At 36.1% G+C, this 15,615-nt stretch overlaps 1 protein-coding gene across 1 annotated transcript in view; it reads right to left on the reverse strand.

Annotated features, from left to right (window-relative positions):
* Brd8 (Bromodomain containing 8) overlaps positions 1-15,615 on the reverse strand; it is a 575,604-nt gene that overhangs the window by 317,665 nt on the left and 242,324 nt on the right. Inside the window, exon 8 of the mRNA XM_090393081.1 lies at positions 1,994-2,227. Within this exon, the coding sequence (XP_090249207.1) occupies positions 1,994-2,227 (234 nt within the window). The remainder of the gene's footprint in view (positions 1-1,993; positions 2,228-15,615) is intronic.

Here is a 15,615-nt window from a genome sequence, read left to right on the forward strand (position 1 = left end):
ATGTACAACAATTATAAAATCAAGATAATATGCAATGGGAATTTAAGTAAAGAAATAAAACAACAAGTGTAAGACAAGGGTGCATTTTCTTCCCTACAATCTTCTTAAAGCAACAGGGCGATGAGAAATATGCAATGGGGATGGACATATAAATTAAATAACTTAGAGCTTGCTGATGACATATATTTGCTGGCTTTAATAAATTTAGTTTAATCCTTTATCCAAGTGTGAGCAAACAAAGTTTGCACCTGAAAATATCTTCAGGACTGGGGTAAGGCAGTACAACACCAGGCAACTCGTAGCACCTTTGCTACGAGTTGCCTGGTGTTGTACTGCCTTACCCCAGTCCTGAAGATATTTTCAGGTGCAAACTTTGTTTGCTCACACTTGGATAAAGGATTAAACTAAATTTATTATAGTCTAACCAAGTGAAAAATAAATTTTCAACATTTGCTGGCTCAAAAGCATCAATATATGCAAAGAAAAACAAATAATAATCTAAACCTGGAAGATTCAAAGTGTGATTTAAAAATAAACCAAAAGAAATCCAAAATAATGGAGATTAAGCCCAAACAAAATCTAACACTTATGGAAGAACTAGTACAGGTAGACCCTTTGGTTTATCTAGGATCAGTGGTGAGCACTGAAGGAACACAATAGGACATAAAAAATACAATACAAAAAGCCCAAATTGTCTTGAATACAATGAAAGGTATATGGATAAGTAAAGAAATAAGTCTCAAGACAAAAATAAGACTCTTCAACAAAATTGTAAAGACTATTCTACTATATGGATCTGAAACCTGGAGATTAACCATAAGGAATTTAAAGAAACTGCAGATTTACATAAACAGATCTCTTAGAAAGATATTGGGAATAGATAGACTAGCCAAATAGAATTTCAAACAAGAGATTATGGGGCAAACCAATCAATCTGACGTCAAAAGAGAAATAATAAAAAGAAAATGGAAGTGGATAGGCCACATAATCAGAAATCCAGATAAGGATATAACAAAAACAGCCATGGAATGGAACTAAGAGGGAAGAAGAAGAAAGGGGGATGTCCCAAGATGACCTAGAGGAGTGAAATATAAGCAGAGACAAAACAGCTGGGAAAATCCTGGAATAAGATCAAGAAAGAAGCAGTGAACACAGTAGGAAGGAGAACAATGGTTAAGGCCCTATGTGCAAGGAATGAAAAAGAGATAAGTAACTGCACCAACTTATTTTTCTCTTTCTGGGTGTTTTTCTTGCTATTTTTGTTTCAAATGCTTATTTTACTAATCTTTCATCTCCCATTTTGCTGAGGTATTTTCTTTTACCATTTTCTTTTATCTATTTTCATATATATATATATATATATATATATATAAATTTTATTATTTTTATTTGTCACAGTAAATATTTAAATGCTATGCAAGTAAATGCTAATTTTGCTATATAAGCTGTCTGATCATAACCAAATTGAGATGACTCAAGTTTAGAACAGACTGCATAATAGATTTTTAAATTCCACCCATCAGTACAGAAATATTACTATCATATCAGTCTGAACCATTTTGCTAAATCTTGCTAATGAACAAGTGAAAGCAACAATAAACTGTGTAGACATATTTTAGTGTATGTTCTAAATATCAATTACTATATACAGTTATTGCTGAAAGTAAATTCGAAATAGAGTTTTACTCCTTTGTGTCCCTAAAACTGGCCTATCTAGTAAAATAAAAACTGGTTTGAAAATTTTTGTAAGGATTTTCAATGAAATCCAAACAGCAAAAGTCAGGAAGATAAACTGCATACAGACAAGATACATCTAAGATGTTAATGCAATTTTGGGAAATGCACACAAACACAACATAAAAAGTAGGTTTAAAAATAGTATTTGTGGAATTCAATTGCATTTCTGAATATTCAGTTTTTCAAAAATTCACAGAACCATAAGAAACAATTTTTAATAATGAGATACAACACAACAAACAGTGCAAAAGCATACCTCTTTTGGCTGTTGAGTAGGTGACGACAACAATGAACTAATTGGGGATGCAGGAGTAGCTGGAGTTGGGCTCTTTAAAAGTGATGTTAATAATGGTGAAGTAGCAGGAGTTGGATGAGGTGGGGGGGTTTGGCTGAGTGTAGAAACTGATGTATGTTGTCCTGATGATTTTGGAGTTGAAGGAAGTCCATCTGGTTGTAAAATGGTGGTAAGAGGACTGACAGCATCATCTACCTGGAAGCATATTTATTAATTCCATTAAAAAACTCTATAATTAGAAACTATTTTAAAAACAAGTGTACAGTTTAATATAATATATATAAACTATACATTTTGAAAATAATGAATTTTCACATCAAATTATATTCCATTTCAAATACATTTTCATTAATGAAATGGTGGTCACTACTACAGGTTCCACCTCCTATTCCATAATAGATTAAGCCACTGTTATTCACTTTCCAACAAATGGAACAGTTTTGAGAAATTAATGTACTTGCTCTTAACATATCCAAAACATATAATTGGTAGCTTACCAACATATGGTCAAGATCAGATTCTTCTTGGGATAATGTACACATTCACACATTTGTTCATTTCCTCTCTAGTTATTCACATATGTTGTGATGGATGCAAACTGTCAGCCAAAAAAATCAAAAATATCAAAACAAGGTCCTGTTGTCAACTCCTGATCTAGCCTTTCCAAGCACAAACACATTATATTCCTAGAATCCAAAAAAAAAAAAAAAATATCCTCTTCTACTTAAAACACTATGCCTTACTTGTTTGACCCCTAACAATATAAAAATTCCAAATCAACCCAACCTCAGAATAATGTTCTCACATTTGGGGCATATTAAAAAACATCTTTAAGATGCAAAATTATTAACTAAGATAAAAAGTGATAAAACTGTGTCAGAAAACATGCAGCCATGAGTACATTTCAGTACTGGAGGTAGAAACAGCTGGCAGAAATCTAAAATGTGCAATGGTAGAAAGAGCAGTTGACATTTAATGAGAAATGCTCAAATGAAAAGCTTTACAACAGTTACACTACATAATTCAGAAGATAGACCAAATTAGAAAGTCAAATTCTGAATAAATCAAACAAAATAAAATTAAATTGAAGAATTACAGACAACTTTCCAAAACAGTGTTGTTCCTGGTAAGTTATATGCAAGCACATGTGAGAAGAATTGTGCAAAGAAAAACTTGAGGAAGACCAAGATGGATTCATGCCAAATATAAGTATTAGGACTTTATTAGGATATAAGTATTAGGATTTTTACTTTATACAAATGTTCATGAGAATTCTCATCTATCTGTATAACAAGGAATACAAGGATCTGTATTTAACTTCTTTAGATATGATAAAGACATATAATAAAGTGGCAAAAGAAAAAAAATAGCTACTATTACATGAAGTGAAGCATTTCATAGAATAATATAAGAGCCTGGAATGAATTTATAAATCAAAAGTTAGAAATGATATACAGGAAAACCTCACAGGGGTGCTTAAGGGTCAAAGCAAAAAAGAACAAGATGGATTCATGGCAAATATAAGTATTAGGACTTTATTAGGATATAAGTATTAGGATTTTTACTTTATACAAATGTTCATGAGAATTCTCATCTATCTGTATAACAAGGAATACAAGGATCTGTATTTAACTTCTTTAGATATGATAAAGACATATAATAAAGTGGCAAGAGAAAAAAATAGCTACTATTACTTGAAGTGAAGCATTTTATAGAATAATATAAGAGCCTGGAATGAATTTATAAATCAAAAGTTAGAAATGATATACAGGAAAACCCCACAGGGGTGCTTAAGGGTCAAAGCTGTATAACTTAGAGGAGACCTCCACATAGCCTTTAAAGGAATGCGGAGTACCGACCAGGGCTTCTTACCTAATGTCCAATCCTCACCTTCTCGTGGTGCACCCTGTTGGGTATCTACTTGGATACTGAACGAACGAGGATGGGCTGGCAATTTGGGATTTAGCCGACCAAATTGTATTCTTATTGGTTAAACCAAAATAAAAAATGATGGTACAACATGACAAAATTTCATGCCGGCTGGGGCGTCGCCCGGTTAAACAAGGCCCCCATTGTTTTCGCCAGGGAACCAGGGCGAACAGCGAAAAGTCAGCTACTGGAACAAATCTGAAAACAAACCCCAACTCAACATCACCAGAGTTAAAGATCGGTACTATCAACGTAAGAAGCCTGAATGGCAAAGAAATGGGGCTAGCTGAGGAATTAGATAAGTACCAGATCGACATAATAGGGGTGACTGAAACAAAAAAGACAAAAACTGGTGAGATCTTTCTGAGCAAAAAATACAAAATGTTATATTCAAGGAAAAGAAGGAGTAGCCACAGTATTCAACACAAAATACGAGGCTAATCTTCTTGAATGGCAGTCAGTCTCAAGTAGAGTAATGTGGGCAAATATGAGAATCGGGAACTGAAAAATGAGACTTATTTGTGCTTATGAAAGTCCCACAGAAGGTTCTACTAAGGTAGAAGTGGAGGAATTTTTTGACGCTTTAGAAAAAGCAACTGACACAATGAAAAAGGAAAAGTTAGTCCTTGTTGGGGATCTAAATAGCAGAGTAGGAAATGATTGTGAGACATACAAAAATATTTTGGGAAAATTTGGAGAAAAGAGCAAAGCTAATAATAATGGCAAATATCTGTTGGATTTCTGCTCAGGACATGGACTGGTTATTACTAACACCATGTTCCAACATAAAAATGTGCACAAATTCACATGGAGAGAAGAGGCTAGGAATAAGAAAAGTCTCATTGACTATGTTATTGTTGATAGTGATGTTTTCTCCCTGGTGCAGGACACCAGAGTGTACAGAGGATTTGAAATTGGAAGTGATCACTATTTAGTCTTGAGCAGGATAAAATTGAATTTCATATTGAAAAGAATAACATGTAAGAAAGTTTTAAAGCGAATAAAAGTTGAGCAGCTCTCAGATGTGAACTGTAGACTATAATACAGAAAGATTATTGAAAAGAAAATGAAAGAGTTTGAGAACAGGAATCAAACCTTGGAGATTCAGTGGCAAACTCTGAAGAAAACACTGATTAATTCTGCCAGAAAGGCATGTGGTGAGGTTGTGTGCAAGGATAAAAAAATCAGAACTCCCTGGTGGACACAGGAAGTTAAAGAGGCAGTGAAGGAAAAGAAGAAAGCATATCAAAAGTTCCTGGCAAATAAGTCAGCTTTTACTCTTACAGAATACAGAGACAAATGTAAGAAAGCTAAACAGTGTGTAAAACTAGCTAAACAAAAGTCATGGGAGGACTTTGGCAAGAATATAGAAAATAAATATCAAGAAGGTGGCAAAATATTCTGGAGGTTGTTGAAGAAGCTTGGGAATGGAGGAAGGAGTGCTGTAAAAGGAGTTAGAGATGATAAAGGTGACATGAAAACAGGAGAAAGAGATATCCTTGAATTATGGAGTAATTACTTTGAAAAACTGCTAAATGAAACAAGCAGTGATGACAGCACGGTGATAAAAAACACTAACCAGGCATGCAGTCAGGAATACATATCCATACTTGAAGTAGAAAAATCCATCAAAGGCTTGAAATGTGGAAAGGCAGCAGGAGTAGATGATATTCGACCAGAAATGCTGAAGTATGGTGGTATAAAAGTCTTACAGTGGCTGCACTGCATAGTTCAGAAAGCCTGGACAGAGGGACGAATTCCCGATGATTGGAGTAGAGCTCTCATAGTACCCATATATAAAAAGGGAAATAAAACTGAATGTGAGAATTACAGAGGTATTTCCCTACTGAGTGTTCCTGGTAAGATCTATGCAAGTATACTTGAGAAACGGTTGAGAAGAATTGTGGAAGAAAAGCTTGGTGAAGAACAAGCTGGATTCAGGCCAAATAGAGGCTGTCAGGGTCAGATCTTCACTTTACAACAAATAGTCGAGAAAGCATGGGAATACAACAAAAATCTGTTTAAGTTTTGTCGATTTGGAAAAGGCATATGACAAGGTTCCAAGAGAGAAGCTATTCAATACGCTGCAGTTATATGGTGTCAATGGGACATTATATCAAGCAATACTTAGTCTTTATTTGAGTTGTAAGTCAGCAGTTAGAATTGAAGGAAGTACAGGAAGATGGTTTAATGTTAAATCTGGTGTGAGACAAGGATGTACATTATCCCCTCTGTTATTCATTATCTATATGGATCACATTATGAAGGAATGTGGTATTAAACCTGATATCAAAATTGGAGATGTTAATGTTAGCTCTTTGCTTTATGCGGATGATGTTATACTTCTAAATAAATCTGCTACAAGTCTGCAAGATTCTCTGACTAGATTGAATAGCTGTTGTAATAGATATGGTATGAAGGTCAGCAATAAAAAGACAAAGACAATGAAAACAGGCAGAATCATTGAAAATGTCAACTGTGTTGTGAATGGAGAACCTGTGGAACAAGTAAAACATTTCAGCTACTTAGGCACGATTTTTACTGAAGATGGTAAATTCAATATAGAAATAGACAACAGAATCAGCAAAACTGGTATGATGGGAAGTCAATTGAATAAATTCATATGGAATAAGAAAGAAATTAGTCAGAACACTAAATTAGCTGTATACAAGACAGTGTTCAAACCAGTTTTAACTTATGGATCTGAGAGCTGGGTCAGAAGTAAAACACTTGACCAATGACTAGAGACCGCAGATATGAGAGTCCTGAGAAAGATTAGAGGCATGAACAGATGGCATCAATGGCAATATCATATTAAAAATGAGGATATTAGGTAAGAACTTGACAATGTCAGCATCCAGGAATGCGTTAGCAGAGCTAATCTCAGGTGGTATGGTCACTTAAATAGAATGGGAGAGGAAAGATTAGCAAAACAAGTGTTCTCTGCCAGGTTGGCAGGAAAATGAACCAGAGGAAGACCAAGATATAGGTGGATTGATACGGTACAAAGTGCCTTAGACGATAGAAATATAAGATCTGATAATGTTGGAGTCTTGACAAGTAACAGACTGATTTGGAGGAAAATTGTGGATAGGAAGTTAGTAATGATGTAATTTTTTCATGTAGTACTGTCATATCCTGTACACTCCTTGAGGGTACATGGCAGGAATTTGATGATGATGATGATGATGATGATGAAATCCTCACTTAATGAGAAGTCAATAAGCGCAATAATCAGTTAGCATGATTGAGTGAAATGATACTATTTCCTGCTTTAAGTAATTAAGCAGTTAATGTGATTTTTTTTATGTTATGCAAAATTTTTTATCACCAATCTGCAGCAAGCAGAAAAGCTGGAAGTCATTAAGAGATGGAAGTAGTGCTAGTAATACAATGTTTGTGCAAGATCTGGGATACAGTGAGTCTACATTTTGGACTATATTAAATAAGAGCAAAGAATACAAAGAACAAGGAAAACTTGTTAATGCTTCTTTAAGAAAGCAGATCACCCGAAATAAAAAAAAAATTAATGATTGAGATGGAGCGTCTTCTATCACACTCGATTAAGGATTATAACCAAAGAAGAATACCTCTTAGTACAAGGAATATTCAGGCAAAATCTCTCAATATTTTTACCTCATTGAAAGAGACCAAATTTCAAGAGGAATGTGAAAGCTTTAATGTGAGTTTAGGATAGCTTGCCTGTTTTAAAAATAAACTGGGCTGCATAACAGAAAAATAACTGCGGAATCTGCTAGTGCTGACAAAGATTCTGTAGCCAAGTTTCCTGAAGAATTGCAGAGGATAAATCAGGAGGGTGATTATGAAGATCATCAAGTATTCAACGTCAACAAAATTGGTCTCTTTTGGAAGCACATGCCAACAAAACCTCTCGTAGCTAAAACTGAAGCATCTCAACCAGGATACAAAGTATCTAAAGATCGTCTTATGCTTTTATTAGGAGGCAATAGAGAAAGCGATTTTAAACTCAAGTCTATGTTAGTTTATCGTGTGCAAAACCCAAGATCTAACATTATAAGAAATCAGTACAATTGGAAAAGAACTTGGATTTAATGAACTGGATAATGAAGATGTAAGAAACTTATTCGATTCCATTCAGAATAGTTAAGCGAGAATGTTCTCCTTCAACTAGAACAGCACGCATATGAAGAATAAGAAGACAAGGAGTGCAAACAAGAAGAGAATGTTACTACTAAGAAGCTAATTGCAAAAGAACTTGAGCTAGTTTTCAATCGCATTGAGTATGCTAAGGAAATTTTGTTTGATGCTGATCCTGATATGGAATGAAGTCAAAGTCTGCCAAAATCTTGAAAAAGTGATTGCCAGCTATCGCAAATTGCATGACAAGATGAAAGAGTCGAACATGATTCAAACATCTTTCCTTAATTTTTTTGTAAAAAAAAAGTAGCTCATTCAAATGTTTAGACATTAAATAAAAATTTAATCAATTGATTTTATTAACTTTGATGACTTTATCCTCTAATATAGCTTATTCTGTAATTTCTTTTCTGAATTTATGCTAACTGATGGATGAATTATAATTATTCCTATTGTTATTGCATTCGCTTAATGCGATTTCGCTTAGCGCACATTAATTGATGGATTAATTAATCGCATTAAGTGAGGTTTCCTGTAAATGAGTAAGAAATATGTAGAGGCAGGTGGCTTGATATAAAATCACATGTAAGGCAAAGGACATGCTACCCCCCCCCCACACTCCAGCTGTCACTCACTTTATGTGAATGAAAGTGGCATTAAACATATCAAAATTGGGGATATTAAACTTGTCTCTTCACTTCCTGCAGATGAGGTTATACTCCTAACTAAATCTAATGCAAGCAAGTCTTCAGAACTCTAACCAAACTGAATAACTACTGTTACAAATTTGGTATGAAAATTGGCAATAAAAAGACCAACTATGAAAACAGGGATACATGGAAAATATCAAGAGCATCTTGAATGAAGAGCCTACAGAACAAGTAAAATATTCTGGCTATATTTAGGCACAATTTTTAGTGATGACAGTAAATTAAATATGGAAATAAACAACAGAATAAGCAAAGCAGGTATGGTGGAGAGTCAAATGAATACATTTATATAGAAGAACAGAGAAATTAATCTCAATATAGTTCGCCCACCATTTGTGGGTGAACTATACTTAACTAGCTGTATACAAAGCAGTGTTCAAATTAATTTTTTTTAACTTATAGATCCAAGAAGTAGGTTAGTAACAAAATCAACATCAAAGACTAGAGACCATCATTCTCTAGACTTGGATGAACAGGTCTCTCATCCTCTGCCATCTGTTTACACAGGTGTAAACAAATGACAGAATCATATTACAATCACTTTCCTGTGGAGATAGATCCATTCTTCCAGATTTTATACAAGTCTCTGATTGTAGTTTTAATCATTCCTAATCTTCTTCTGAATCTCAATTCTTTACATTAATGCTCGAATTTGCTGACTTCCTCAATTCTTTCTTAGTTAAAGTACACTTGTTTCTCAGAAGCTTTCCTGTCTATATTACCTTTGAGAACCATAATCATTGTCTTGGTAGGATTGAGTCGAAGTCCTCTGTTCTTACTGATTTCATTAACTCAAGAATTCATTCTAATTCTTTGTCACTACAAAAGAGTACTATTTCATCAGTGTACTTCAAATTATTGATCCATCTGCTGCCTATCCTAATTCCTGTCATAAGATTATCCAACGCTATCTGTATGATGTCCTCACCACAGATACTAAACAGGTGAGGAAAAGTAGGCATCCTTGTTTAACTCTCCAACTAACCTGAAGCCAATCAGTTATTCCAACACCTGTTCTTATCATGGCTTCTTATTCACTGTACAAGTTAGCTATCACCTCGATAATGTGTTGAGGAAAACCCATTATTTTCATTACCTCCCATAATCTTACATGTTGAAGGCTAGCAGTTTTAATGAGCTAAAAATGTACCTGTGCCTAGACCATATGATCAGACAGCAAACACAGCATCTACACAGCACAGCCAGACTTCTGGATTGAGTGTAGTTTAGTGCTTGGTATGGCTATGTAGGAATTGGTCAAACTGGAGGGGGAGGGCATGATTTTGTGCATTTTTCCTTTCCATGTGAAATGTCTCTCCAGACATTTGAATTATTCAAATTTACTCTACATACTTATTATTTCAAAGGGAAAGGAAAAATATACAAACAGCTGGATGAGATGGCAATGGGATACACCCTCCTTTGCTTTTAAAAAGAACGGTATATACCCCATTCAGCTAAGGAAAAATGCCAGCCAATTTCTACATAGAACACTTACACCGCATGGAAAGAAGTCAACAAACACCATAGGGTAAAGAACAAACAGCCATGGCACCACCTTAATAGGATGTAAGAACTCCTTTCACCTGATGACTACAGCAATCCTATGGGGCATACTTTCTGTAGGCATACAACCAATGGGAATTTTCAACCATTCTTTCTGTAAACATGCAATGAAATCCTGGACTGTTGTGGGGCAGGCATCATCCCTTCACCTCACCTGACACTAAATTCATCCCACATATGTTCAATAGGGTTGAGATCAGGACTCTATGGAGTTCAGTCAAGTGTGGTGACATTCAGGTCACCAAAAAATGCAGTTACAACAACACTTATGACACAGTGCATTATCTTGCTGAAAGAGACAATGGCCAGTTCTGTAAAAATGTACCTGTGCCTATTATGTACCTGTGCCTACTAGAGATGCCATAAAGAAGGACCATTGTATTGTCCAGAATGTTCAGATACCTCTCAGAGGCCAATGGCACCACAAACAAAGATCCGAGGCCAAACCAGGAAAAAAGGTACCATACCATCACACTGACACCTCTGAATTTCATACCTGGGGTTACATACTCTGGTAAGAGATGTTCACGGGGCTTCCGCCACACCCACATCTATCCATCTGATTGGCAGTAGGTGTAGTATAATATGCTGCTTCATGACATAGCTTTCCAAACTTCCATGTCCCACTGTACATGCTCTTTGCACCACTGAAGACAATGCCACAAGTTGGTTCGTGTAATGTGGAGTTGGAATATTGCAGACCTACCATGGAAACCCATGTTGTGAGACTTGGCTCTGAATGTTTTTGTGCAGATTCATGTTCCAGTTGACGCTAGGATATCTGCATTCAATATCAGCAGATGAATCGTGGTTTTTATATATTATCCTTCGAAGCGCCCTATGGTCGCATTCAGTGAGTGTGGTGGGTCATCCACTGCGTGTAGCAATGTTGACCTGGGATGGCCCCATTTGTCAACAATTTGCCAAACAGATAGGCCTGCAAAATGGCAACCTAACACAATACCTCTTTCAAACTAAATCAGTTCCCTTCTCATAGCATTTTACGTAGATACAGTTGCACTGACTTGGGAGCATCCTATTCTGTCAGATGATCCTTTCTGTGTGACCAGAAAGGATCATATGAGAAATGACTGTGTAAGAAGAATGGTGAAAGTTACGAACTTAGGAGCGAAGATACAGGAGTCAAGGTTGAGATGGTTTGGTTATGTGACGTGGAGGGAGGATGAGTATGTGGGAAAAAAGGTCATGCAGATGGATGTGCAGGGGAGTAGGAAGCGCGGGCAGTCAAAGAAGAGATGGAAGGAGCTGGTGGAGGAGGACCTGAGGATGAAGAACTAAGGTGTGATTACAGCTCAAGATAGGAGAATGTGGAGGAGACATTAAAAACAGCAATCCCACCTAAGTGGGATAAACTGCAAAAGATGAAGAACATATAACTTGTTACATCATACGATGCACCTTGCCCATGGTGGTGTCCATTGACTTCTATCCAAGAAGTGTACTTAATATACACTGGTGTCTAAAACCTAAGGACAAAATTCTGAAGATTACAACTACAAATTCAGACACATCAGCTTGTGGCAATTTGTATAACTGACAATTTCGGCCTGGTTGGCCAAATGGTTAGTGTATCTGCTCTCCAGCCAAAAGGCTGCGGATTCGAATCCCACTGTGGGCATGAATGTTTGTGATTATCTGTGAAAATACTAGTAGTGGGCGGTAGATGACGATGTAGTTGCAGTTCATTTTAGTTGGTGGATTGAGTGGTGGAGACAGAGTTGTATATTAGGTGCCCTGCGTCGATGAGTCTTTGGACTCCCTGGAGGTGTCACATAATAATAATAATAATTTCAAGTAGAAAGTGGGTACACATTCAAATTTTTTCAAATCACATGCAAGGAGTCACATGGGAGCACTGAACAGGATAAAAGGCAAAAGGGCAGAACTAAGAAAATTGTGGTCGAAGGAAGCTCTTTTCATGAAGGATAAAGTAGCAAACTTGGATGTCTTGTAATGTCTCAAAGATATCATCTAAATAATTTTGCATAGAAGAATTATTAGAAAGCTTGAAGATAACCACAGAATTACTGATATCGCCAGAGAGTTTGGAATCTCACATAGAATTGTATACAGACTCTGGGCAGCATTTTAAGCTAATGAAATGTGTTCCAGACATTTCCTAAAAGATCGCCCTCGCTCTGTCACTGAGCAGGAAGACTGATTTTTGGTTATAACAGCAAAACATAATCTATGCACTACAGCAGGCTAGCTTGCAAGCTGACTCCATTCAAGCACAGGAACAGATATCTCAACAAATTGGGGCAAGAAGTCTGAGACAAGTAGGTCTATAGGCCTGTATAGTCTGTGTCCCTTTATCCACATCTCATCACATTTTTAGTGGTGTTGTATCCATAAAAATTGGAAAAGACACCAATGGAATAATGTACTCTTCATAGATGAGTCTCTCTGAAAGTCAGCAGCTTCAATATAGACTATATATTGCTCAATATATGTCCCATTTACACCATATAACTTTAGCATTTTTAAGAGCTTTCCTCTTGGAACCTTGTCGTGTCCTTTATCAGAAGAATAAAACAACATTTTATTTTCCTAAATTTCTCATCTATTATTATTATTATTTTAAGTGACACCTCCAGGGAGTTCAAAGACTCAACGAGGGAGGGAACCTACTCTACAACTCTCTGTTTGCACCAGTCAATCCACCAACTACAACGAACCACATCATCATCTACACATCCTCTGTGCAGGAAGACTGATCATCTACACCACCACCACTAGTATTTTTCGGAGATAATCACGAACATCCATGCCCATGGCGGGATTCGAACCCACAGCCTTTCGGCTGGAGAGCGGATAAGCTAACCACTCGGCCAACCAGGCCATCTATTTGTCTTAAAGTAAAAATCTGATCCTGACAACCTCTATTTGGACTGAAGCCAGCATGTTCTTCACTAAGCTCCCCTTCCACAACTGTTCTTAGCCATTTCGCAAGTATACTTGCATAAATCTTTCCCTACTTAGTGTTACCAGAAACACTAAGTAGGGAAATAATTCTCACATTCAATTTTTTTTTCTTTCCTTTTTATAGATGGGTATAAGAGAGCTCTGCTCCAATACCTCGAATCTGATCCTCTGACCAGGCTTTCTGAATTATGCAATGCAGCCACTGTGAAACTTGATCCATATTTGAGTATTTAAGGTTGAATTTCATCTACTCCAGCTGCCATTCCACATTTCAGGTTTTTGATGACTTTTTCTACTTCAAGTATGGATATGTATTCATGACTGCATTCCTATTGGGATTTTCTGATACTGATTGTTTCATTTAGCATTCATTCAAAGTAATTATCCCAAACATCTAGAATATCTATCTTCAGTTTTCATGTCACCTTTATACCTCCAGAATATTTTGCCCCTTCCTCATACATTTATGTTCTTACCAAAGGCTTCCAATGACTTCTAACAGTGCTTCAGTTATTTACATTTTTCTCTGCATTCTCTACGAGCTCAAGTTGAATTACTTGACAGGAATTTTTCATATGCTATTTTCTTTTCTTCGAATGCCTCTTTAATTTCCTGAGTCTACCATAGAGTTCTGATTTTTCTATTCTTGCAGACCACACTCCTCTCACCACATTCCTCTCTGACTGAATCAATCAGGGTTTTCTTCAAGGCTTGCCACTGAATCTCCATGGTTTGATTCCCGTTCTCAAACTCTTTCATTTTTTTTTTTCAATAATCTTTGCGTATTTTAGTCTATAGTTCGCATCTGAGAGCTGCTCAACTTTTATTCGCTTTAAAACTTTCTTACATGTTCTTCTTTTCAATATGAAATTCAATTTTTATCCTGTTCAAGACTAAATAGTGATCACTTCCTATTTCAAATCCTCTGTACACTCTCTGTCCTAAACTAGTGGGAAAATAAAGCTATCAACTATAGCATAGTCAATGAGACTTATCTTATTTCTTGCATCTTCTCTATGTGAATTTGTGCCCATTTTTATGTTGGAGCATGGTGTTAGTAATAACTAATGCATGTTCTGAACAGAACTCCTGCAGGCATTTACCATTATTATTAGCTTTGTAATTTCTCCAAATTTTCCCAAATCATTTCTATGTCTGGTAATCATTTCCTCCATAAGCCTCATTGTCCAATTCCCCATTCTGATATTTGCCAGCATCACTCTACTTGAAATTGTCTGCCATTAGATTATCATGCTCATATTTAGTGTTGAATACTATTGCAACTCCCATTTTTACCTGATTGTTATTGCCCAAATATATCATTTTGTATTTGTTGCTCTGAAAGATCTCAGCTGTTTTTGTCTTGTTTCTGTCATGCTTAACGTTAACTGGGCAATGCCCTAGCAGGCATGAAATTCTGTAATGTTGTACTATCATTTTACATTGTGGTTATACCTGTGGAGTTTCCATAATTAAAACATTCATATGTGTGCCACAGTAAAATATAATATTTATTTTACAAATATGAGGTGCATCCAGAAAGTAAGGTCCATTCAGAATTTTCTGCCAAATAAGATATGGGAGAGGGATCGCTAATGTGTGGTTGCATAGAGTGATAGCTAACTGTTGACCATTTTACTTTCATTCTGCTTTTGTTTGTTGTCTTCTACAAATCATTTATAATGAGCTAAAAAATGCTGTGATAAAAATCCAGCCATTTGAGAGGTTCATGTTTTGATATGGTTTTGTTGGTGGAAAACAACAGTACTGCAGATATTCACCAATGACTGTCTAAGGTTTACAGACCTAACATAACGAGAAATAGTAAGGACAGGCAATGGTGTCATTTCCACCAAACCGTCTGTCACCACACTTGGCCAGGCGCTGTACTCTTCATCATGAACATCATTGCCCCCTTCTTTAAAAAAAGACACTATTGCCTAACCTTAATGTCACTCATTATGTTAAGCCCATAAACCTTACGCAGTTGGTGAATTTCTGCAGCATTATTGTTTTTTTTTTTTGACAACAAAAACAGCATCACACCACCAACCTCGCAGATCTTCTGTCAACAGTAATACAGAACACTTCACATACTCCTGGATGTGAATAAGGAGAGAGAACTGGTCCTTACGTAAACGGATAAGGGCTGTCAGTTTCATGTATTGTTTAAATGTGATGTGGAATTGGTATTTAAGAAGCATTTCAGATATCTTTTCAGATGTGCTCTGAATGTATGGAATAATCATTTTGTTATGGTCTCGTGTCTTCTATAACTGCTTTTTTTTTTTTACATGCAGTTCCTGATTGATA

Source organism: Typopeltis vanoorti, chromosome 5 (genome assembly GCF_054136105.1).
Source record: "Typopeltis vanoorti isolate ZY-2024b chromosome 5, IOZ_Tvanoo_1.0, whole genome shotgun sequence".
Taxonomy (NCBI): Eukaryota; Metazoa; Arthropoda; class Arachnida; order Uropygi; family Thelyphonidae; genus Typopeltis; species Typopeltis vanoorti.